Source organism: Canis lupus, chromosome 21 (genome assembly GCF_048164855.1).
Source record: "Canis lupus baileyi chromosome 21, mCanLup2.hap1, whole genome shotgun sequence".
Taxonomy (NCBI): domain Eukaryota; kingdom Metazoa; phylum Chordata; class Mammalia; order Carnivora; family Canidae; genus Canis; species Canis lupus.
The window spans coordinates 39134421-39160565 of NC_132858.1; the positions used below are offsets into that span (position 1 = coordinate 39134421).

Here is a 26145-nt window from a genome sequence, read left to right on the forward strand (position 1 = left end):
CCAGTGTTCACATTGGCCCCTCATACCTCCAAATGCTCTTGTGCTACCTTTTCTCTTTATAGGTCAAAGACTTAGCTATGATTGGCACAAGAATTATTTTCAGGAAATGAAGAGAAGGAAGGTTCTTGTTGAAAAACAAAAAGCCAAAAAGGCAACTTAATTTCATGTTTTGACTTTGACTCTTGGCATTAAAACAAGAATGGCTTTATGGCTTCGAAGTCTTGGAAAACTTCAACATCTGACACACTGACTTTTGACACCTGACGTCACACTTACAAATCAGTGGTACTTTACATAACTATGTACAGACAGAAATAGAAATCCTAACTTGGGGAATACCATGAAAGCTATAACTTATGTTAATCTTGGATGTACAAACAGCAGCTAGTATGATGCTTTGAACAGAGACATATCCAAACTATTTGTTGAAAAAATGATTTTTTGTGCTAAATATTTACTGCTTGTCTCTGTGCAAGGTCTTGAGCCAGGTGCTGTATAAAATGCAAATAAAATAACACTTGCCACTGTATTGGACAACAAGAGTTATATATGGCCCATAGAGTGTGTTGTTGGTATAATCTTTTTGGAAAGCTATTTGAAGTTATCTACTAAAGCTGAATATAAACCCAGACTATGACCTAGTAACCCCACTCCTAGGTATACACCCAAAAGAAATGAATTCATAAGTATAAGGCATGCATAAGAATGATCACAGAACTTTATTCATAATCATCCAAAACAGGAAACAACCCCAATCTCTAAACAGAATAGGAAGGATAAGCACATTATGGCATATTTACAAATAAGAACACTATATAGCAGTAAAAAAGAATGAACTACTGCCACACTCAATGCTATGATCAATTTCAAAGACGTAATGGGAGCAAAAGAAGCCAGGCACAAAAAAGCACAGACTATGTGATTCCATGTCTGTGATATCTAAGAAGATGCAAAACTAATGGGTAGTGATAAATCAGAATAGTGGTTAACTTTGGTGGGAGCAATGACTAGGAAGGGTCTCAAGGGACACCCCGGGTTGCAGGAAACATATTTTGATCTGAGTGGGAATATATGGCAGGAGTGGAGAACAGATAAATTCAAGAGATATTGGAAGAAGATATTTAATTCTCAAACTGACAAAGAGAAGAATTAGGATTGGGAGAAGAATGATGAATTTGTTCTGAATGTTTTGAGTTATAGGACTACGTGAACATTCACTCAACTGTACGCTGAGTATTTGTAAGCACCACTGTATATATGTTATATGATAACAAAAATTTTTTTTGATAACAAAAAAATTAAAAAAATAAAATAGAACACCATCAGGTTTTCAATAAGACAATAAAAATCTGTGGAGCATCAGGCCTCACAGGTGGACAGTGATGGTAGAGTTGGGGAGCAGATGTGCAGCATTAATCCATACAGTCTATTGCTGGAAGCCATGTGGCTTAGTTCCTAAGTACCACTTGGAACATTCATCCCAGTGTGAATCAACACAGTGTAGTTCCTGCCCTGTTAGGTCTTACTGATTTATATAGTCCCAGTGTCAGTGGGGAATTCTAAATTTTCCATGTAAAATATTATATGAGGAGAAGATATTCCATAAATATCTGTTAATGACCTGGTAACACGTGACGGGTGGAGCCTACAAATGCTTGAACAGTTGAGAGGTTGTAGGGAACACTGGCAAATTTCTCTAAGGGAATGGGAATTAAGCCAGACTCTAAAAGATTAGGAACAGATGCAGGGGTTACAAAGTATGGCCTATACAGGTATTTGATTTGATTTCTTTGGGTGTGAATAGCACAGTCTTTCAGGAGGCAATGTGACTAGAAGTATTTCTGGACAGCCAGATTTCTTGCAACATGGTTTGTGAATATGTGCCAGTTCCCTAGGCTTCTGAGTGTGGGAGAGTCCCTGTGATGGAGTGCACCATAAACAGAAGATCAGAAGAATCTAAGTGAATTATTAGCTTGCACACGTGGTTTGGGCCCAAATCACACAGTGCTATGAATACCATACTGAGCATATTCTGCAGGCAATGTTTTTTATTTTTTTTTAATTATTTATTTATTCCTAGAGACACACACACACACACACAGAAAGAGAGAGAGAAACAGAGAGAGAGACAGGCAGAGGGAGAAGCAGGCTCCATGCAGGGAGCCCGACGTGGGACTCAATCCCAGTTCCACTCGATCCCGGTTCCCCAGGATCACACCCCGGTGTGCAGGCAGTGCTAAACCGCTGCGCCACTGGGGCTGCCCTCTGCAGGCAATGTTAAATGAGACCTTGCCATTCGTATTTTGGTAATGTGGGCCAATTGTGTGACTAGCATTAATAATAATACATGCTGTAAGCAGCTTCTGGTTCTTTCAATGTGATGCCAAGCATCTGGACTTTTGAAAGTGGATTTCTGACTGCTTTCTTTCAGTTGCCATCTGAACTCTTGCTATTCTGCAGATACAGCTTCTGTTTAGATAAGCAAAGGAGGGAAGCTTATATAAAGTAGGTCAAAAATTTTGTTACGACTCATAAATCTTAGACAAATGCTGAAAGAATTAGCAAATAAAGCTATAGATGCCAACAGGAGCAATTTCAGTGGTGTTTCTTATGGAAATAAAGTTATTTGATGCTGATAATCATTCTGCAAGGTTTTGCTGTCTTGAGGAACAGCTGTCATGCAGTGAAATTACTGATTTAATTAGTAATGTAATTTTACGCTACTCAGAAGTGTAGATAAGACAGTTCTTTGACGCTAGTCTAAGGTATCAACCTTATCAGGGGCCAGTCATCCCCAATGTTTAATAACTATAATTTATGCATACATGTATATTGAGAGATTCTTGAGATATTTAATAAATTGTTACACTGAACATCAGTATGCAGAAGTTGTCCTAAGAGCTCCTTTGACTTTATAAGACAAACCTTCCATGCTTCATTATCTGTGCCTTAAAAAACTTGACTATAATTTTTATTATTTGCATAACCTTTAGTAGAAATGAATTCCAGTATAGCCTTATTTTTTATTTGATAGAATTGTTAAGGGTAGTGGTATAAAAATAGAAATTCTATTGCAAAAAGTTAGATATATGATGGATTTTAGCAGAAACAGAGAGCCCTTAAAAATATTAAGACTAGAGATGTGAATTCATGGTTTTAAGGATATAAATATAGATAAAGAAATAGCTATAAACTTGTGGGTAAATATATTCATGCATCTGTTGCCTAGCTGTCTTCTGAGAGGACTTAGAAGCAATGACAGACCAGTAGCTATGAGCATACCCAGCACTGAGATCTAAGTTTGCAAATATATCATTCTCCACTAAAAGGAACCAGGGATCCTTTGAGAAATTTTGAGAATTCCAAGGCTGGAGCAAAGAAAATGCAAGATGAGTCTGGAACACATTCTTATGACAGAAATTAAAGAATTACACAAAGAATCATAGAGTCATGTCAAAAGAACAAGTGAGTCCTCTTGAAGAGGTGTACAATGGCAAAATCAGGGAAAATTGAAACATCAAAACAAAAAATGACAGTCATGGATTATAACTCACTGAATGGAATAAGAACTTATAGGTCTAGATAGATACATAGGAAAAAGGTAGATAGAAATAAAAGAAGAAAAAGTTCTGCCTTACAGAAGCCAACTAATAAATGAAGATTGAATAATGGAATTAGACAATCATCATTTGGCAACCATCATAATAGGAATTGATTTGGGCAAGTATCATCAAGAGATGTAAACCTAGTAGGTGAAAATTTTAGGAGGAATAAGATATTTAATCTCAGTCTCAGAGAATATCCCCATAGGTGCTGATTAATTTCAAACAGAAAAATAACAATTTTACAAAGGAGAAACATTGTGAAAGTCACCACTTTAATCAAGTGATCAAAATTAACAGTAACAGGACAAGTGGACATCTTGTGTTCCTGATACCCTGTTTCTATATAAAATAAAAATTCACAGTAGTGGCAGCAATTATTTCAAATCTTTACACCAACAAAATATTTGGGTGGGGATTTGGTTTTGCTTCTTGGTTTTGAATAAACTCTGATTTTGTTCTAAGAGTTTTTAAGCTTATTTTAATTTTTATTTTGTAAAGATTTATTTATTTGAAAAAAAAAAAAAGATTTATTTATTTGAGAGAGAGCGAGCAGAGGAAGGGGCAGAGAGAGAGGGAAATGGCGAGAATCCCAAGCAGACTCCCTGCTGAAAGTAACCCAATGAGGGGCTTGATCCCATGACCCTGAGATCATGATCTCAGCCAAAACCAAAAGTGAGATGCTCAACTGACTGAGCCACCCAGGCACTCCTAAGCTTATTTTTATTATGACTATCAACTTAGAGATTTTATTCAGTTATATTTGCATAAAGTAAATAGTCTAGAATTCAGATGTCCTCTAAAACACTTTCTAAAGTATAGTTCTCAAGCATGATAAGGTAACAGTTGCATATGTAGTCAGTTATTATTTTAAAAAGAAACTCTCCTCATATATGAGCATTTCCTAAATGTTCACCTTTTTAAAAAATTAGACAATAAGACAAAAATCGAACAAAAATCATATTTCCTTTTTTCTTCTCTGCTAGTTAAGAAGCAGTATATTTCGGTGCTCTACTGCTCTAGCTACATTTAGTTAGGTAAATGTACATTTTTCTATCATTATATGTCAAGATCTTTTATCTTCATTTTATGGAAGTGAATATAGCATATTCAATAATGAAAGAAATTTGCTCTCTTATATCATTTACTGACCTATAGAATGTACTTAATTGACCATATATATGCAAATATTTATTATGCTATAAAAGTATCAGAATCTACACCACTGTGTTAGTCCGAGATTGTATAAGACTTTGGAAGAGAAGGTGGGGACTATTTTATTTTAAAATGCTTCAAACTATGTATATTGCCTACAGGTTACATGTAATGAATCATTTTGATAATAACATTAGCTTCATCTGATTTTTAAGTAGATAATGACAGGTCTTAGTATAGTAATATGTAAAGAGAAACATACCTCATGTAGACAAATGAAAGCTGGAGTCGTAGATAAATCAACACACCGCTCATCTTGGATATTAATTGTGGGTGCTATAGCATAAATGGGGTCCTCTTGATCTTTTTCATCTTTCTCCTCTTCCTCTTCTTGTTCTGTGTCTGTTGTACTGTCTTCCATTTTTCACAATTCTAAAATAAAATGATACCATATCCAGCTTTAGGGAATCTTCAACTATAAAGTAAAATTAGTAGAAAATAATAAAAGCAAGCAAAAGTCAACTGGATTAAGCTATTCTCCAATGAAATTTCAGATCAGTAAACTTAGCTATAAATTATTATAAAGTCTCCTTTGTTATAAAGATATTCTCCATTGTTACACTCAATAATTCTTATTTATGTATTTATTTATTTACTCATTTATTTGACAGAGAGAGAAAGAGCACACATAAGCAGGGGGAACAGGAGGCATGGGGAGAGGGAGAAGCAGGCTCTCCAAAGAACAGGGAGCCCAATGTGGAGCTCGATTCCAGGATTCTGGGATCATGACCGGATCCTGATATACACATCATACAATATACATGACCAAAGGCAGACACTTAACTGATTGAGCCACCCAGATGACCCAATAACCCTAATTTTAAAAAGTAAGCTATTGTTGCATTAATTGGAAAAAAGTGATGTAACTAGAATGTAAGCTCCATGAGAGTAGAAACCTAATTTTGTTTACTGAGCAGTATAGTTATCTTCAATTACTATTTATTGATTGGGTAAATAAATATAACTTTCACTCTTAAAATATAACACAAAATTAATTCAAAAATTTGGGGGGAAACTAAAAATCAACACCCTATGGTGGTGAACACTGCCTGAGGCATGCACCTGTGCACCAGCCCGATTGCTTAATTGCTCCATACCTGTATTCCTGCTATGACCACAGCTCAGGCCTATGCTTGTATGTACTGCCTTGCCCCTCGCCTATATCTGCTGCCCATGTACATGCTTAGTTATCCTATCAGACTTCACTTATAAAACATAGGTTCAAGAATAAAATTAAGGATATCAAGATGGTGACTAGCATTAAACCAAGCTCAAGCCCTTCTGAGAGCAGGTCCTTATATGACTGCACAAGTCACGTAGCCAGCCCATTGATTTGCTCACATATTCAAGTGGATCCAGAGCAACCTCTAAAAGGACCTGTCTTGGCCTGCAAGGTCTCTTCTGGCCCATTTTGGTGGCATTGGGATAGTTGCTCTTTTAAGAGAGCTAGTAAGAAGACTCCATTGCATTTTTTTTTAAATGCCAATTTAATCATTTGCTCTTTGATTTCTGACACATGTGAATCTTCACTTAGCAGAAGAGTATACTTGCACTTTTCTCTTGCCAGAGAAGATAACTCCAACTGTCATAAATTTAAGGTCCAGATCTTCTGTTGAACATGTATCATCTCTCACGTCTATCTCATCAGATTAGCTGCTCCTTGATGATGGGAATCCTCATTCTTTTAATAGGGAACGCGTGATCTGTAATATGAATCTGGAAGGCACGGTAGGCTCTGGCTCCTAAATTTATTAGTCAGGTGGCCATAGTCATGCCATTTATTCATTAAGTTTCTTTTCTTCCTCTCTAAAATGGGAGTCACAGCAACTAATTTTTGTTTCATAAAAAGTATACACAAATTAAATATGATAATACCTGTGGACTTTCGGCTTCTATTCTGCTATCTCTAATTTTCTACCACAGACATAAATTATACATACACTTGTTTTCCAATTCTTGCTACAAAAATACTTCATAGGTGGTAGCATTCATTTCCATCAGAAGGCACTAAATGTCTGATTGTCTTTCTTTTTCTTTGTTTTTTTTTTCTCTTTTTTTGTCTTTTTTCTTTTTTTTTCCTTTCGCTTCATTTGGTTGTCTTTCTTTTTGTGATAGTAATAGCTACTGAGATCGTTTGGATTCCCACTCCTTTAATACGTGTATATTTTTTTCAGTGCCATAAAGCAGTGTTTTATGTGGGGTAGCTGGGTGGCTCAGTGGGTTAAGCGTCTGCCTACATCTCAGGTCACTATCCCAGGGTCCTGGGATTGAGCCCCACATCAGGCTCCTTGTTCTACAGGGAGCCTGCTTCTCTCTCTCTCTCTCTCTCCCTCTGCCGCTACCCCTGCTTGTGCTCTCGTTCTCTGTGTCAAATAAATATATAAAATCTTTAAAAATATATAATAAAATAAAAGAATCTGTTGTTATTAAGGCATCATAATACTTCAATTTTACCAATTACATGTTTGTTGTTTAAATCTTTAAGGAGCTAAAAAAGGTTTGATTACATATCTACATTTGTTTGTGTTTATACGCTAAAATATGTAGGTTCAACCATTTCATGGGTGAAAAATGTTAATGACTATCCCAGCAAAATATATCCTTCAGAACATTAGATCATACCTGTTAATTTTAGCTTTTCCTTTAAGAAATATTTCAAATATAAACAAAAATAACAGAATGGTATAGTCAATCCTCCAGTGTCCATCAACTAGCTTCAACAAATAATAATTCATGAACAATTTTGTTTTATCTAAACCTTTCTACTTACTCCTCCGCTCTCCATATAATTTTGAAGCAAAACCCAGACATGGAGATTTAATAATATACCCTAAAGAACTCTATAATACTGTACAGAGATAACCCTCATGTCATTGCACACCTGCACAACACTCCTTTATGTGGCTATGCCACAGGCTACTCAATCCCCAAATTATAAACATGTGGAATGTTTCCAGTTTTCTGCTATCACAGTTTTGCAAAGTATAGTACATATATTTCTTTAAAAATACTTTTTCAAGGCTCTTGGAATTTTTATAATCAGGATGACATTAACTTTCAAAACTTAATTTCAGGCAATCTTCTCAAAGCCCTGCACTTTACCTAGGGCACTGCACTTGCCCAGTGCAGCTTACCTAGGCAACAAAAGAAGGTCACTATGCTGAATTTGTACAAATTCCTCAGTCTGGGGAAGTTTTCAGTCTGTATTATCATGAAAACATTTCAAATACTTTAAATCAGGTAAAACATTATCCAGAGGGAAGCAACAAAAAGACACTATAACAGAGTTCTGATAGATATTATCAGACAAACTTTGACCTTTAGAAAAGAAAGGGAGAGTGAGTAGGAAAGTTAGAAAACACAATTGGACAAATACAAAAGTTTCAAGTGAATGTAAACCTAGAACACTAACTAATCTAAATAACGGGTTGAAAAGGGCTTAAATAGATAGCAAAATTTAACAGATTAAACACATATTCAAGGATTCATTAATGTGAGATTGCAAAGCCTATTAATATCACCATGCTGCAGGTAATATGATTGACAGCTATAAATAAAAAAAATAGAATAAAATATAGTTTCAATCTACATGATATAAACAAGGAAATATTTATAAAACATCTAAATTCCTAGTGTAGGAGGAACAACACAGCTATCAAGTATAGTCATTCTAGAGATGTGTATTTCCATGATACCTAAATCAAGTAAGCAAATATATACTGAGTTGTTTTATGAAGAGCAATAATTTACAAAGAGCCAAGCAATTTACAATATAAAGAGAAATCAAGGCAGGGAATAACTAGCTTTATATCATACAATGTAAGGTAAAATAAACCTAAATAAAAAGCAATGTTGTCCTACCAACATTGAGATAAGCCTTTAAAAGCAGCATGTAGCCTGGAATTTAGATTTTAATCTATAGGAATTGGAAGCCATTACTTTTTTGCTTTGTTTTTTTGTTTTGGTTTTGGTTTTGGTTTTGGTTTGGTTTTTTGGATTGAGGAGTTATCTGAGCTTGTAAAGGTGTTAGTGACAATGAAAGGAATGTTTTGGAAAGGGTGTGAATTCGAAGGCAAGGAGACAATTTAGTGGTTGTGAGTCAGATCCCTCTGCTAGGGACAGGAGATAGATTCTTTGGTGAGCAAAACCAGACCAGGTGTCTGGCCTCAGGGGTGCTCACAGACTGGTAAGCAAGATAGAAATTAATCAGAGAATTACAGAGATAAATGTAAAAATAAATATAACTGAAACAGGTGCTATGAAAGCATGGACCACAGGCAGGGTTACCATGCACTGCACATTTCCAGTAAGCACAATTCCCACGGCAAATGCTGCAGTGCAGCAGCTTGATGAGAATGTTAGAAACTGAGAACCTGAGCAGAGGCAGTACTGTGAGTCAGTACTCCATGCTGTAGGAGTCCAAAGAAGAGAGGACATGGTTTTATGAGGCTTTCTAGAAGGGAGAGGACATGTACTGAGGTTTAACACAGAAAAGCAAAAGGCTAGTGAAGGAGAAAGGCAGGTAAATATGAGCTTTAGTCCTATTCCATAAGAACACTGAGCGTCTCTATTATTCACACTTTGTCTCAGGCTTAAAAGATAAAGCCAAAATAGGAAGCTTCACAAAGAATAATGAAGCAATAAACATTGCAGAGTATGCCTTGTGTTGTAAGACAAACCACTACTTCCTTTTCTCTAGAGCCAAAGAAGTGATCATCATTTTGTGTTTTGATTTTGTACTCTTAAGGAAATTTTTCTTGACAGTTACAAGGAGCACATGCAAAAACCAAATAGTCCACGCACCAGAGAATGGGGCAGAATACACAAATGATGGTGATTTTTTTGAAGATAAAGGGCTATGCTTGCTTCAAGAAATATGTGGCAGGAAACCACGCTGCCTGATATTACTTGCCACCAAACTAGCCCAAGTTTTGCTCATCTTAGACTAGCAGGGTATGATGTAAAGTAAAAAATGATATAGTCCTACACTGAACCTGAGCATTCTTTATCATAAGTTAGCTCCTCTATCTGCCCTGGAAACATGATCACATGCTCCCTCCCCCAGCAGCCCATTGCTATAGGTGAGTTATGAGACTATGTCTCCAGTTAACTCAGAGTTGGACTTGTTGGACGAAGGGAAACATTTGGGACAATTATTTTGTTTGTTTCAGTTTCCTGTACTTACCAAAAAAATATGTCAAAATGAGGTTACAAAAATTGTGGTATATATAGAGTTATATGACAAGTGTCTTTTGGTCCTGTCAGTGTATCTCTGATTATATGCATATTCTTTTTTAGAGATGAGATTAAAAGTCAACATTGAAAGCTCTTCCTAAAAGGCCCCTGGTCCACATACCACAGGCTCAGAATATTGGGCACTGGATCCCACATGCAACCTATAGTTATCTCAGATCCACTTCATCCAACAACATCATCACCTGATAACTACCAACTCCAGAGCCCTAAATGCAACAGATACAATCACTGCATTTATTCATGTGTAGATCTTTAATTAATGTACGATTACATAATACCCATTGTTATTATACAAAGACACGGTTAGGGGTTAGAGTTGAAACATTTTTTTAAAGATATGGATGCAGACTTCAGGTCCTGTTTTTAAGAAGTGGGGGTAGATAAGCTTTGTCATTCAAAGACCTAACAAATCAAACCACAACTTCTTTCTGTTCCTAAAAAAACAAGGAAAGAAAGAAAAGAAAAAAAAAAAAAAACACTCTCAAAAAAATAAAAGAAACCTGCAAAAAAAAAAAAACCAACCCAATCTGGGACAAAAAAAAAATAAAACCACTGCAGTTCAGTAAGTACAGATAAAATTTGCCTCATAACTGAAGTGTTAAAGTAAAAATGTGGGTTAAAAACATACCTACATACATACATACATACATAGACATAAAAGAAAACTCTTGAGAGGAAGCTCCAAGTGCATATCTAGCCTTTAAAGTAAATGTTCACAGTATTAGTTAAATCTTAAAAATAAATAAATAAATAAATAAATAAATAAATAAATAAATAAATAAAATAAATCTTAAATTATACGCATGTGTAACTAATGTTCACTGCCCATGATCGCAGAGAACCAGTGTTCTCGGATAAGCTCCCTCCTTGGGAGGGAAGGGAGCTAAGAGAGCTCTAGTCCTTCTCCCAATTCATTTCACTGTCCTTTTGCCTCCCTTTGCATGCTACCCGACAACCCCAAACACAGACCCAAGGAAAGTTATTCACCTTCTCTTTAAAACTAATTCTTTTTCCTTTTCCTCAGAAACCCACACCGTCAAAATAAGCTCCATATTACTCATTTCTGAGTGGGTATAACATATAGGGTCATGATGGGAAGGACCATCCACGTGAAAGACTTCAGAGAATCAGACATGATTCTCGTCTCTAACATAGGCTCCTGGTTGTGCTCATGAGCAGCTGGGAACTCCTGCCCAGTGGTGGTTCACCTGTGCACTTAGTAATAACAACACATAGATAGCCCTTCACAGTTTAAACAGAGTTTCCTTCATATGATTTCATTTTATTCTTGTAACAGCCATGTTCATAACTATTATTATCTCTATTACAGACAAGGAAATGGAAGGTCAGAGAATATAAGTGATGTGCCCAGGATCACACAGCAATAAGTGGGCAGTACTTATTCTAATTCACGTCCACTGGCTCCAAATCCCTTACCCTTATGTACCATCTAAGGACTCTTGCCATGGCCTTGATAAAGCCATTTGAGCTTAGCCTCCAGTAACGGAAAGCAGAATCAAGGATATAGCAGGCTAAAGGAATTTGACTTCTGTCATGGCAAAGGTGCAAAGCTACAACCCCTTTAGCAAAGAGCAGGCCAATACAATGTAAATCAATTAAAGACAACTTAATTCTTGTAGAGCAGTGATTATTAGGCAGTGCTGGAGGTGGTTAGACTGAGCTGTGCAAAACAATGGGCTATAGAACTTGTTGCTATAGTTACAAACCAAAGGAAAGCTTTTGCACGCAAAGTGTGGCAAGAAACACTGGTCTCACATCCGCAATAATTTACAGTCATTCTGCAAGTCCAGTCAGGCTTCAGAAATTCAAAGGATGCCTGAGAGGCCCTATCAGTTCCCCTGATGGTTACCAAATAATTTGTAGTGAGCAGAAACAGTTCCAAATCCTGTGGGAGGTTTGGAACGCTCAAGTAGGTCTGAAGCTGTCTTCCAGAAGGTCTGTGAAGCAGAGACTCTATATGTTTGCGTGCAATCTAGAATCTTCACATTGCAGGCCATTCCTTACTTTTGCTACAAAAATGTGCATGTTTTTCAAATTCTACTGTTAACTTTGCTTAAATTTTAAAAAACATACTTGAAAGCACATTCATAACATTACAATGCTAGTTTAAATGTCCTGTCAAATTAGGCCATTGCCTTGCAAACCTGCTTTTCAATTTACTCCTTTCCTCTTCCCCATATGCTACTCAGTAGGAACTGTGATTCTAGATTGGTCTGGCTTCTTAGCAAAGAACTTCATGAAGCTATTGCTGCTTCCCATCTGCAACAGCCCCCGGATCTCCCTTATTTCTCCCATTATTTCATCTAAGCCTGGGATTAGTGGCTTTAACTTAGTCTACCAGCATGACAGTATGGGGTAATGGAAATGAATACTTTGAAGTTCCATTCAGGCTTGAATCTCATTGCTCCCCTTCCTGTGTGACCTTGGACAAGATATTCAACCTCTAAGTGGCTATCTTCTCAACTGCAAGATGATTTAAGGGTTGTTATGAAGATTAAATGGAACAAAATCTCAGCCCAGCCCCAGCATGTAGTCTTCAATAAATGTTAGCTCCCTCCCACCACGGTCTGGTTCTTTTGCTTTCATGTGTAATATGCCTTAAATGATTTTGACAGGGATCAAATAAACAGATGTCAGCCTGTGACTGGATCAAATAATTTAGGAATCTCTAGATTGGGTCTTCTCTAGCATGAATTTGTCCCAGAATATTTCCTTAGGATTTCGTGTGAGAGTCTTGGTAAGCCTAACCTTCAACGCTCACTATCAGATGTTTTAATCTAGGAACAGAAAGACTCTGGAGGATATTGGGTGCTGCGAAATATTTGTATTTGCAAAGTATTTGGGTCCTTGAAAGAATATGTGTCAACTCTTAGGGCAGGGCCAGCTTTAGACAATAAGTAGGCAAAGTTCCTTATGCCATGGCTAGAAATTTCATAGCCTCCTCTTTTCATTGCATAACTACTTCCTGTTCTCAGGCTTCCCCTGGCCCTACACAGATCTCCACTTCGGTCTTCCTTCCCTTGGGCAGCATCCCTTACTCAATTTCTTTCCTTCCTCTAAAAGTAAAAGGTTCTTACATTCATTATAGGGTTAGAAGAATATTTACCGAGCCAATTTTCCTACTTTACATTGGAAGAGGAAGTTAAAAAACAAAACAAAACAAAACAAAACAAAAAAACCCACCCATAACCTCTCTCTGAGCCAGGGAGCAAGGAGAGTTGGCATGGGCCCCTGTGGCATTCTGTCTGCCCAGGACAAGGTTCAGGAAACGAAATCGTGGAACCTCAGAGAGAGGATGTGCCTCTTCTCCCAGGAGAGAGGTGGGGCAAGTGGCAAGGCTCCATACCATCACCGATCCTACCCTTGCATTCAATGAAGCAGTAGGCAGGGAAGGCCCAAGATGTTTCAAAGTGACATGGGAGACACACTGAGGTAGAGATGACAGTGCTACCTCCCAGGCGCCCTTGACGTTGTGATGAAAGACACAGCTTCAGGAAGCTCTGTGCCCCACGCAACTGAGAGAACCAGATAGGAATGCAGAATTCTCAGAAGGTGCCAACAAGGAGAGCCAAGTGTGAGACCCAGGTGAACGCATATCTCAAGAGAGGTCGGCAGGGTCAAACAGCAACCACTGGCCGGGCAACCATCCTGATGCCATAATGCTACCTAATAACACTTCACTTGGGCGTCACATTTAAGAGGAAGAGAGAAAAAGATGAATTAAGTGGGGTTCTTTAGTCAGTTTTATGGAAATACAATTTGTGTCATAAAACTCGCAATCTTAATAGAATTTGATGAGATTTTACAAACATTGACAGTTGCGTCATCACTGCCACAAACAAAGCCATTGTTCTCCAAGTTTCCTTTGGGTGCCTTTACACTCAGTGCCCATGGCTATCCCCCTGCCTGCCAGCCCAGGCACCTGGTAACATCTAGTTTTGTTTTTTCCAGTAACTTATATAAATAGAATCATAGATTTTTCTGGCTTCTATAATTTAGCATAAGGTTTCTGAGGTTCATCCACATTGCCATGGACATCAATATTTCATTCCTTTTATTGCTGAGTAGTATCACACTGTACAAATACATCACAATTTATTTGCAGATTTACCTGCTGATTGACATTTGATTCATCACTCGTGTTTGGCTATTATGAATAAATTTGCTATAAATATTTGAGTATAAGTCTTCATGTGAAGGACTTCATGTATGGTTTTGTTTTTTGGGTAAATATCTAGGAATGGAATTACTGGGTCATATGATAAGTATATGTCAAATTCTATAAAAACCGTCAAATTATTTTCCAAAATGGCTGCACCCTTTTATATTCACACCAGGAACAAGTGGACACCAAGGTTCCCACTAATCCATATCCTTGTACACTTGATACTGTCAGTATTTTTATTTTTTGCCATCCTGGTAGGTGTATAGTGGCATCTAATTTTAATTTTTAATTTGTAGTTCTAATTTGCATTTCCATAATGACTTATTAATGTTGAACATATTTTTATGAGCTTACATGTCACTTATATATCTCCTAAGATGAAGTGTCTATTTTCTATTGTTTGACCAGTAAAAAAATCAGGTTCTTTTGCTTCCTATTAATGTTGTGAGCACTCTGTGTATTCGGGATATCAATCCCTTATTAATCTGTTTTGTAGATATTTTCTCTCAATCTCTCCTAATCTTTTCATTTTCTTAGCACTGTCTTTTTGAATGGCAATTTTTTTTTAATTTTGAGGAAATCCAATTTATCATATTTTTCTTTTATGGTTCACTTTTTTTGTATCTTAAGATATCTTTGCCAAACTCAAGGTCACAAGATTTTCCCTTATGTTTTCTTCTAGAACTTTAGAGTTTTAGCTCTTCTACTTGCATCTTTTATCTCTTTCAAGTCTTGTGTATGCTGTGAAATAAGGGTTGATATTCTTTGGGAAGAGGGGCACATTAATATCTAGTTGTTCAGCACCATTTGTTAGGAAAAGCATCCTCTTCCCAATGAATGACTATGGTACCTTTTCAAAAATCAACCAAATATTTCAAAAATCAATTAACCAAATATTTCAAAAATCAATTAACCAAATATTTCAAAAATCAATTCAAAAGTCAATTAACCAAATATGTGTAGGTCTATTTCTATGTTCTCTATTCTGTCCCATTGATTTATGTCTATTCTTATACCATACAATATTGTATTGATTATCATAGTTCTGCAGTAAGTCTTAAAATAAGGTAGTGTAAATCCTCAAAGTTACTTTTCAAAATTGTTTTGGCTATACTATGTATTTTTATTTCCATAAAAAAGAATTAGAAGCAATTTATCAATTCCTGTTTTTAAAAAAGCCTGTGCAATTTTGACTGAACAATGAATAAATACATTAGTGTGGGGTGATATGCCATCTTAATGTTGAGTTTTATCTTTCATGAATATGATTTTTCTCCCTAGCTTTTTAGGTCATCTTCAGTTTCTCTCAGCAATATCTTATGGCTTTTAGAAGATAAGTCTTTGTATATGCTTGTTTAAATTTATCCCTAAGTATGTCACATTTTGTATGTTATCATAAATGATACTATCTTTAAATTTCAACCTCCAAATGCCATTGTTAGTCCTTAGAAATAAAATTGGTTTTTGTTATTGACCTGCATCTTGCACCTGGTGAAACATTTTTATTAATTAAGTAGCTTTGCACAATATTCCTTCGAATTTTCTACTTATCTGAACATGCTATCTGCAAATAAACACAAACTGACTTCTTCCTTTCCAATATAGATTCCTTTTATTCTTTTTATTGTCTTATTATGCTATGTGGAACCTCCAGTACAATGCAGAACAAAAGTGGTAAGAGTGAACATTCTATCTTTGTTCCACATCTTAATGGGGAAAGCATTCAATCTTTTATAGTTAAGTATGATGTCAAGTGTAACTTTCTAGAGATGCCTGTACCAGGTGAAGGAAGTTTCCTCCTATTCCAAGTATGTAGAGAATTTTTAACAGGACTAGGTATTGAATTTTGCTAAACAGTTTTTTAATCCATTGAGATGATCATATTTTTCAACAAATGATGCTGAATAATTAGACATCCTTATGTAGAAGAATTTACCTCAAACCATACCCCACATCATTTACAGAAAGTAACTGGAAATGAGGCATATACTTAAATGTAAAATCTAAAAGTAAAAAATGTTCAGAAGAAAACATAGGAGAAAATATTCACAACCTTGGTTTAGAAAAAGTTTTGTTAATTTTTTTGTTAATCTTTATATATTTTTTAAATTTTTTATTTATTTAGTTTTATGTAAATTCAAATTGTCAACATATAGTGTAACAACCAGTCCTCATTCCATCAAATGCCCTTCTCCTGGAATATAAGAAATAGTGAAAGGGATTATGAGGGAAAGGAGCTGAATTGAGTGGGAAAAAGCAGAGAGTGACACAAACTATGAGAGACTCCTAAATCTGGGACACACTGAATCTTTAGAACAGCCCATTCATATCGTAGCCCATAGAGGAGATGAATGTGATGCTAGAGGTAAAGTATCTTGCCCAATTTCCTTTAGTCTAAATCTAGGGTGATGGGTTTTCTTTTTTTTATTTCCTTTTTATTTTTTTTATTGGAGTTCAATTTGCCAACGTAGAGCATAACACCCAGTGCTCATCCCATCAAGTGCCCCCTCTCATGTTCTGTCTCCCTCTCCGATATTTCCCACTCATTTTTTCTCCTTTCCCCTTTACTCCCTCTCACTATTTCCTACACTCCCCAAATGAATGAGACCATATAATGTTTGTCCTCTGATTGACTTATTTCACTCGGCATAATACCCTCCATTTCCATCCATGTCAAAGCAAATGGTGGGTATTTGTTGTTTCTGAGGAATGGCTGAGGAATATTCCATTGTATACATAGACCACAGCTTCTCTATCCATCTTTCGATGGACACCGAGGCTCCTTCCACAGTTTGGCTACTGTGGACATTGCTGCTATAAACATCGGGGTGCAGGTGTCCCGGTGTTTCACTGCATCTGTATCTTTGGGGTAAATCCCCAGTAGTGCAATTGCTGGGTCGTAGGGCAGGTCTATTTTTAACTCTTTGAGGAACCTCCACACAGTTTTCCAGAGTGGCTGCACCAGTTCACGTTCCCACCAACAGTGCAAGAGGGTTCCCCTTTCTCCACATTCTCTCCAACATTTGTTGTTTCCTGTCTTGTTAATTTTCACCACTCTCACTGGTGTGAGGTGGTATCTCATTGTGGTTTTGATTTGTATTTCCCTGATGGCAAGTGATGCAGAGCATTTTCTCATGTGCTTGTTGGCCATGTCTAGGTCTTCCTCTGTGAAATTTCTGTTCAGGTCTTTTGCCCATTTCATGATTGGATTGTTTGTTCATTTTTAGATTGGATACAAAACCACAAATCATAAAAGGAAAAAATAGATCAATTGGACTTTTTCAAAATCTAAAAGATCTGCTTTTTAGAAGACAGTATTGGGAAATGAAAATGAAAGTCACAGATGGGAAGAAAATATGTGCAAATAATGTATCTGCCAAAAGACTGGTATTGAAAATATATAAAGAAATCTCATGGTTTAATAAGAAATCAGGGACACCTGGGTGGCTCAGTGGTTGAGCATCTGCCTTTTGCTCAGGTAGTGATCTGGGGTCCTGAGATGGAGTCCCACATCTGGCTCCCTGTGGGGAGCCTGCTTCTCCCTCTGCCTATGTCTCTGCCTCTCTCTCTGTATCTCAAGAATAAATAAAATCTCTTTTTAAAAATAGGATATCAAACAGACCAATCTAAAAAATGGGCAAAAGATTTGAACTTATATTTAACCTAAGATATACAAATGCCATATAAGAATGTGAAAATATGTTCATTTCGTCAGTAATTAGGGAAATGCAAATAAAAATCACAATGAGATACAACTACACACATTAGAGTGTTTTATTAAAAGTGACAATACCGGGGATCCCTGGGTGGCGCAGCGGTTTGGCGCCTGCCTTTGGCCCAGGGCGCGATCCTGGAGACCCGGGATCGAATCCCACGTCAGGCTCCCGGTGCATGGAGCCTGCTTCTCCCTCTGCCTGTGTCTCTGCCTCTCTCTCTCTCTCTCTCTCTCTGTGACTATCATAAATAAATAAAAAAATTTTAAAAAAAAGTGACAATACCAAGTGTTGGTGAGGATGTGGAGTAACTGGAACTCTCACATATTACTAGTGAGAATGTAAAATTGTAGAGCTCCTTTGGAAAATAGTTTACTTACTTCCTAAAAAGTAAACATACATTTACCAAATGACCCAGCCATTCATTCATATGTATTTATTCAAAGGAAATGAGGATATATATCTATTCCAAAACTGTACACAAATGTTTATATTGACTTTATTAATATTCACCCCAAACTGAAAACAACTCAAATATCAACTTATAGATGTATAAACAGATTATGGTATATTCATTCAATGGAATTCAACTCAGAAATTAAAAAAAATAAACTATTGATACATACAATAATGTGAGTGAATCTCAAATACATCATATTAAGTCAAAAGGCTATGTACTATATGATTCCATTTATATGAGTTTCTGGAAAACACAAAAATATAGGGACAGATAATAGATCAGTATTTGCTAGAGGCTGGATATTAGGGGAGAATAAATGACTAGTTGTATGAGGGAACTTTTGGCGACGATGAAAAAGTTCTACATCCTGATTGTCATGGTGGTCACATTACTGTATACATTTGCCAGAATTCATAGAACTGTTTTCCCAAAAAGGGTGAATTTTACTGTGTGTAAATTATACCTCAGTAACTTTAAAACAAAGCAAAGCAAACAAAAAGAACTAAACTTACACAAAGTGTGAAAACTGTAGACAATCAAAACAAAGGAAAAAAATTCTGAAAACAACCAAAGAGAAAAGGCAGTTTCTCTACAAATGCACTAAATTAGACAGATAGAAGACCTAGGCTTCTCATTAGCAAAAACTATACTCCTTCAAAGTACTGAGAGACAGTAACAGTCAACTAACTTATTACTTAAGAGTAAGGGCAAAATAAAGACATTATCAGGCAAAGTCTAAAGAAATAACTCAGAGACTCATGGAATATATGTAAAGATATACTTTGGTAAAAACAAAACCAAAGCTAGAAGGAAAGAGGTGAGCAAATAAATGGGTAAATGTTGCTAACCTAAAATGAGGACAAGATATAAAAAACAATAACAGGGGCACAGGCGGTTAAGTGACCAACTCTCGATTTCACCTCAGGTCATGATTTCAGGGCTGTGAAATGGAGCCTCGTGTAGGACTCTGTACTGAACATGGACCTTGCTTAAGATTCTCTCTTGGGGCACCTGGGTGGCTGGGTGGTTGAGTATCTGCTTTTGGCTTAGGGAGTGACCCTGGGTCCTGAGATGAAGTCCCACATCTGTCTCCCTGTGGGGACCCTGCTTCTCTCTCTGCCCATGTTTTTGCCTCTCTCTGTGTCTCATGAATAAATAAATAAAAATCTTAAAAAAAAAAAAAAAAAAAGAAAACCTACAGACTAAATGAATGGAGGAAAAAGAGGACCCCTCCCCTCAAAAAGCAAAAAGGCAAGGTTAATAGAAAACACAAAACAAGATGGCAAGAATACATATAAATGTAAAAGTAAGCCAAAAATGTAAGTGGATTAATTTACCTGTTGAGACAGATTCTCAAATGGGTTTTAAAATATCCTGCTGTATTCTGTTTACAAGACACAAGTCCCAAATATAATGTCATAGGTTTGAAGTAAAAGGATGAAAATATTATTAAAAATATAAATAAATACAGAAATCAATACTAGAGATAATGATACTAAATATTAATATTTAATGACAAAAAGGAAATTTATCAGGAAACAATATTAATTCTGAACCTATACATCACGAGCAGCATAGCCGCAAAATATAGAAAATGTAAGTGGAATTTCTATTCAATGCTACTACTATGTGGATGATTGAAAGGCTATTGCTACTTGTCAAAATGGAATTAAACATTAGCATAAGCAAGACTCTTGTCTAAAGTTAGCTTTTAAAATTTTTCTATTATGAATGAACTTTGGTTGCAATAAAGTACTATCTTAGATGCACACAGACACACAAATACATATTGCTTTAACATACAAAGTACTCGAAAATATGTGTATCATAGGCAACTTCTCAAGGTGTTTAGAGTGGGGAAATTTGATTGCATTATATAACAACCTTTTACTTGTACCTCATGGGCATAGAAACAAATAGCAGATAGATTTCAAATGAGGCTACCTACATATTCATTAGATATCTTAGTACTGCCAGTTACTAGTTTAGATTATTGAATTTATTAAGATTTCATAACAAGAATAAAAGTCATAAGATAGATTGTAAAAGTTTATAATTGAGAAAGTTAGCAAATTCCTCGGGCTTCTCTCACTTAAACTGAATTCCAGAATTCTTTAAGTTACATTTTTCTGAAAACTCTCTCATGCCCTCTGCTGTCCATTTATTGAATATCAATTATTAAATAAAGTAAAATCTTCATGGGCATTTTTACATTTAGATAGGAAGACATCCTCCATCTATTTCATTATTTGAGTTAGTCTTAGGAAACAATATATTTTAAGAAGTGCTTTTAAAATGTTTAAATTATAGGGATGCCTGGGTTGCTCAGTGGTTGAGCATCTACCTTTGGCTCAGGTCCTGATCCCAGAGTCCTGGAATCAAGTCCCACATCCCCGCAGGGAGCTTGCTTCTCCCTCTGCCTATGTCTCTGCCTCTCTCTCTCTGTGTCTCTCATGAACAAATAAATAAAATCTTTTTTAAAAGGTTTAAATTATAAACGTAATATGTGTTTATTATTGAAAACACACAAAAAATGAAATGATTGGCATCCCAAGTGGGTGGGAGCAGTCTTGTGAAACTGAGCTCTTAACCTGTGGGATCTGACACTATTTGCAGGTAAATAGTGTCAGAATTAAGCTAAACTGCAGAACACCCCGCTGGTGTCTCAGAAAATTGCTTGTTGTGGAGAAAACCCCAGACATGTGGTAGCCAGAAGTGTCAGAAGAAGTATTAAAGTTATACTTATAACTTCTTATAAGTTATAAGAAGAACACTTATAAGTGTTATAAGAGTTATAATGGTAGTAGTGTGAGAGCAAAGGAGAAACACACAGGAGAATTGGAGTTTTCCTTTACAATTATTTTATGGAAGAGTTCCCCTATCATTGAATTGTCTTCAAAATATAATTTTTAAATTGCTGCATAATATTCCAGATGTTTACTGATTTATATAACACCTACTATTTTGGGACATTTAAGTTGCCTAAGTAATTATATAATAAACAAAATTCCTTGAATGTAAGTTTTTTTTTAATATCCCTAATTTTATGCTTACATTAAATCCCCAAAAGTATAATTTCCAGGTCATGGTTTCACATATTTTTAAAGTGCTTTATGCATACTGCTGAATTGAACTCTGTAAAGTTTGTAATAACTTACACTGCCACCAGCAATATATATTCACGACTACAGGAATGTTTTTTTTTTTTTAAACTGAAGATGTAAAAATATCTTCCAAGTCAGCTTTAAGGGGAAAAAGTTACATATGATTCTCCATTCATTTGGTGAATAATCATTTTTCTTCAAAGGTGTCAGGAGGATCAAGGACCTTTTCAGTACAGTGGGAAGAGGGCCAGACCTTAATTGTTTAATCTTAATCTTTCTGAATTTGTTTCTTCATCTATAATGTGAGGATAATATTTGCCCTGATAAACTTAATGTTTTATAAGGATACTATAAGATGACACGATTTGAAAACTATAATATCATATAGATGGAAGGCAGTATTTTTATTAGTCATCATTGACATGTGGACAGATTTGATACATAAGTCATGTATCCAAAAAAAGTATTTTTAAAGTATCAATAACTTTTTAATATCCTATAATGTTATATCATTTTCTCCATTTTCAAACTCATATAATCAGAAAAGTAGTGTTTCAATTATCTTTATTTGAAATTTATTTCTTTCAAATAAATTTATTTGAAAATAATCAATGATTTTGCACATAGACAAGTATGGTTCAGTTGACAATTCCATGAACTTAGTTTGTTCCAGAAAACGAAATATTACCATAGAAACAAAATGATCTGCTAGGTATTCCTATATAACCTAAAAATATTTGGCATGTGTACACAAATGTTAGTGCATTCTCAACTTGCTTAAACCAATGCCCTTTTCAAATTTTTTAAAAATTATCCCCGTGGGTTTTCATTAAAATGACACTTTGAAGATCTGTCTGAATAATTATGACCAAATGAAACAAAGCCAAGGACAGAGCTAGTATTCAGTGGGAACACGGTGAACCTAAAAGCTAGCACCTATCATGAGCCTTCACTAAGAGGAAGAATAAGGAGGGAGAAAGAACTAGGAGGACAGAAAAGAAGAAAGGATAACTTGTGAAAGCACTGAATTTTAAAAAAGATAATGGCTAGCAGAGAACCCTGTGACCTGGGCCCATGTGGACTTTAGACCAGTTCATTAGTTCTTTAGTCCATCTCTCTATCACTATATCTCCCATAATTCCACTTATTGCACTTTTGCCATGGGCTTCAGTTTGTTTGTTTGTTTTTAAAGATTTATATATTTATATGGGGGGAGGGGCAGTGGGAGAGAATCTTTAAGCAGACTCCCTGATGAGTGGGGAGTAGAAGTGGGGCTTCATCCCAGGGCCCAGGAATGATGACCTAAGTGGAAACCAAGAGTTAGACGCTAAACCGACTGAGCGCCCCTGGGCACCCCAACAAGGGCTTCAGTTTTTTGACACTCAGTTTCGGCACTTGCATTTTATTCAATGTCACTGCAGTTTGTCTTTACTGAAGAACATAGGGAATACTTGGTAGGAAGAGAAAGGGGTACAGAAAGGGAGAGATATGCAGGGAAGCAGGAAATAAATCTCGTGGGGCTTTTTTTTTCCTTTATTAAATTGCCTGCAGAATAAAAGGTAAAAGAGATCTTAAAGAGTCATTTAGTACAATCCTTCTTCATCTTAAAACAGAAGCAGATTCAGGTGACCCAGATAAACCAATGATAGAGCCAGGAAAATAAGCAGTCTCATGCTCTTCCCATTGCACTGTGTTGACTCTTTTTTCCTTATTTTAGTTTTTTTTTTTTTCCTAAAACGGGGGGAGGGCGTCATTTGTAGCCAAAGAGATCAATGCTTCTGTCGACACAAGTTCTGATCTCTCAGATATTTCTTGGTTACTAAGAATCGATGCTCTCCCTAAAACAAAAATACAGTAATTTACACTGCAATTTTGCAGCCTGTGCATAGAGTTCACATCCATTACCTTATTTGATCTTTGCAAAAACTTTTTGAGGCAAAATAAGGAAAGTATTATTGACCTCATTTTAAAAAAAGAAATTAAAACGCTGAGACATCCAATGACTGGTTTAAGATCACTTAGGATCAGGAAGGAGGAAGGACTCTATTGCTATTTCTATACGAGGGCATTCCATTAAAAAAAAAAAAAACTACCAATCTGGTTTCTTATTTTCTTGCCCAGGGATTCACCACCCCAGGGTATCCCGCACTAGTTTAGTGAAGTTTAGATCTAACCACTCACTGGGGGTACTCTAGTTTGCATCCAGGTCTCACCTTTTGAAAGGTTTCTTACCCCTTAACTTGGTCCTGATCCTCCTTTAGGTTCCTGTTTTTCTCGGTAAATTAGGACCTCCCGCGTCTCACTCCAAAGGTCTACCCTGTCCAAAGCAGTCGCGTCCTTGGTAGCCATGGAAACCACGCAGTCCTGCCCACCGTGCTCCTTCCGCGCTTTCCATTGGCCAGTTGGATATCTGAGTAGCTCCTCCCCCCTCCTCCAATGGCTAGTGGGCACCTGCTCCCACTCCCCCTTCTGCCCTGCGCGTTGCCTCCTGGGATATGTAGTTTCTAAGCGGCCCGGAGCCCCACGACCTGTCTCCCCTTTAGAACTACCAATCCCATGCGCCTTTGCGAAAGGGGAGGACGCGGGCAGGGAGTCCAGGGGTCCGCGTGGATACTTACTGTCGGGGGCGGCGTGCGCGGCTGAGGGTTTAAACTGCCGACGGAAGTGAGCAGTCTTGCTTCGGCAAATCGCGAACGTCCGCCTTTCCGCCTTAAGGCGGGGCAGCGGCCGGGCGGCCCGGCCTGCGGCGGCGGCGGTTTGAGGGAGCGCGAGAGGGGCGCGCCATGTTCGCCCGGCGCCCTGGCTGCGGGCTCGGCGGCCTGCGGCTCACCCCGCTCGGAGTTGGGGCGCGCGGAGCCGGCCCGGCGCGGCCGCACGGCGGAGGCGGAGGCGAGCGGCCGCCGGGCTCCGAGCCCCCGCCCCCGCCAGGCCCCTCGCGCGGGAGCCTGAGGGCGTGGGCGCTGCGGGTGAGCCCGCTCGGCCGGCTGCGCGCGCGGCTGCCGTGCCACGTGACCGTGCGGCCGCTGGACCCGCTCGCCCACCCGGCCGGCGACCGCGTGCTGGTGGCGCTGCGCGCCGCGGAGGGCGGGGCGCGGGCCCCGGGCGGGCTGCGGCTGGAGCGCGGCGGGGCGCCGACGGAGGTGGCGGTCGTGCCGGACGCCCTCGACCCGGGGGCGTCCGTGGACGTGAGCGCGCCCCTGCAGTTTGGCAAGTGAGGGGGAGCAAACCGGGTTGGGGTCCCGGGACACAGCCCAAATCTGACCTCAGGCAGGTGTGCACTTTTTTTTTTTTTTTTAGATTTTATTTATTCATGAGAGAGAGGGGCAGAGACCCAGGCAGAGGGAGAAGCAGGCTCCATGCTGGGATCCCAACGTGGGACTCGATCCTGGGTCTCCAGGATCAGGCCCTGGGCTGAAGGTGCTAAACCGCTGAGCCACCCGGGCTGCCCAGTTGCGCGCTTCTTATCGCAGCTCCTGCTGCTGATGCGCGCTTCCTATCGCTCCCCCTGCAGCTCATGCGCGCTTCCTATGGCTCCCGCTGCAGCTGATGCGCGCTTCCTATCGCTCCCCCCTGCAGCTGATGGGCGCTTCCTATGGCTCCCTCTGCAGCTGATGCGCGCTTCCTATGGCTCCCTCTGCAGCTGATGCGCGCTTCCTATGGCTCCCTCTGCAGCTGATGCGCGCTTCCTATGGCTCCCCCTGCAGCTGATGCGCGCTTCCTATCGCTCCCTCTGCTGCTGTTGCGCGCTTCCTATCCCTCCCTCTGCACCTGATGCGCGCTTCCTATCGCTCCCCCTGCAGCTGATGCGCGCTTCCTATGGCTCCCCCTGCAGCTGATGCGCGCTTCCTATCGCTCCCTCTGCTGCTGTTACGCGCTTCCTATCCCTCCCACTGCCCCTGATGCGCGCTTCCAATCGCTCACCCCTGCAGCTCATGCGCGCTTCCTATCGCTCCCTCTGCAACTGACTCCCTGGCCTAACTCAGTTGCCTCCGCCCACAGAGCTTGCCTCTTTTTTTCTGTTCTGCTTTGCGTGGCCTGGTGAAAGGCAGACACCAGGTTCCCAGTTACAGACGATTTATAGATACACGGGAAGTGTCGTCTGGGATCCTCTAAGTCACCTATTCTCGGAACCCTTGTGTCCTTCTTTGGCACATCGTTCCTGTTTTTCTACCCTGGTTTCTAAACCGCTGGGCCACTCGGGCTGCCCTGTTTTTCTGTGCTTGCACTTTGTCAATGGCAGACTGGTCTGCTTTCCAGGGTTGAGGCGTGTTGACCGCCCCTTCCGTGGCAGGTCGGCCGCCCCACATCTCCCCTTGCCCTCCAGCCTGCGCTCTTCCCTAGGACGTGACACTTCTACCTCGGACCAGGTGCTGGGTTTCACGTAGGCTCCTAGCTTCTTACTGATCTGTTTTAAGTTCTCCGTTGAGTAGCGGTGTTTGGAATACAAAAACAGGAAAACTGCCTTGGAGGCGTCATTCGCAGTGCCTGCAATGCTTTTAGGTATTCGGGTTCCATGATACTTAACCAAATGCAAGCCATTGTGTACGCATTTTCCTAGTAAAGTCACCCCAGGCTCCCCTTCCCGGGACTGAAGGGTGATACTGATGAT

General features: G+C 38.6%; 2 protein-coding genes across 12 annotated transcripts in view; one reads left to right on the forward strand and one right to left on the reverse strand.

The window, feature by feature from the left end:
• The window catches only part of CCDC146 (coiled-coil domain containing 146), a 115789-nt gene extending 91477 nt beyond the window's left edge, over window positions 1-24312 (reverse strand). For 2 of the 8 annotated variants that reach the window (XM_072791429.1, XM_072791423.1), the window contains exons 1-2: window positions 23750-23974; window positions 5020-5189 (exon numbers count right to left, since the gene is read on the reverse strand). In XM_072791429.1, coding sequence (XP_072647530.1) covers window positions 5020-5178 — 159 coding nt within the window. In that variant the 5' untranslated portion in view covers window positions 5179-5189; window positions 23750-23974. Of the gene's footprint in view, window positions 1-5019; window positions 5190-23749; window positions 23976-24154 lie in introns of those variants that run through there. The other 6 variants (XM_072791428.1, XM_072791425.1, XM_072791427.1 and 3 more) reach the window with 6 other exon arrangements.
• Window positions 24117-26145, forward strand: part of FAM185A (family with sequence similarity 185 member A) — a 79122-nt gene continuing 77093 nt past the window's right edge. For 2 of the 4 annotated variants that reach the window (XM_072791463.1, XM_072791464.1), the window contains exon 1: window positions 24305-24743. In XM_072791463.1, coding sequence (XP_072647564.1) covers window positions 24320-24743 — 424 coding nt within the window. In that variant the 5' untranslated portion in view covers window positions 24305-24319. Of the gene's footprint in view, window positions 24744-25546; window positions 26037-26145 lie in introns of those variants that run through there. The other 2 variants (XM_072791462.1, XM_072791465.1) reach the window with 2 other exon arrangements.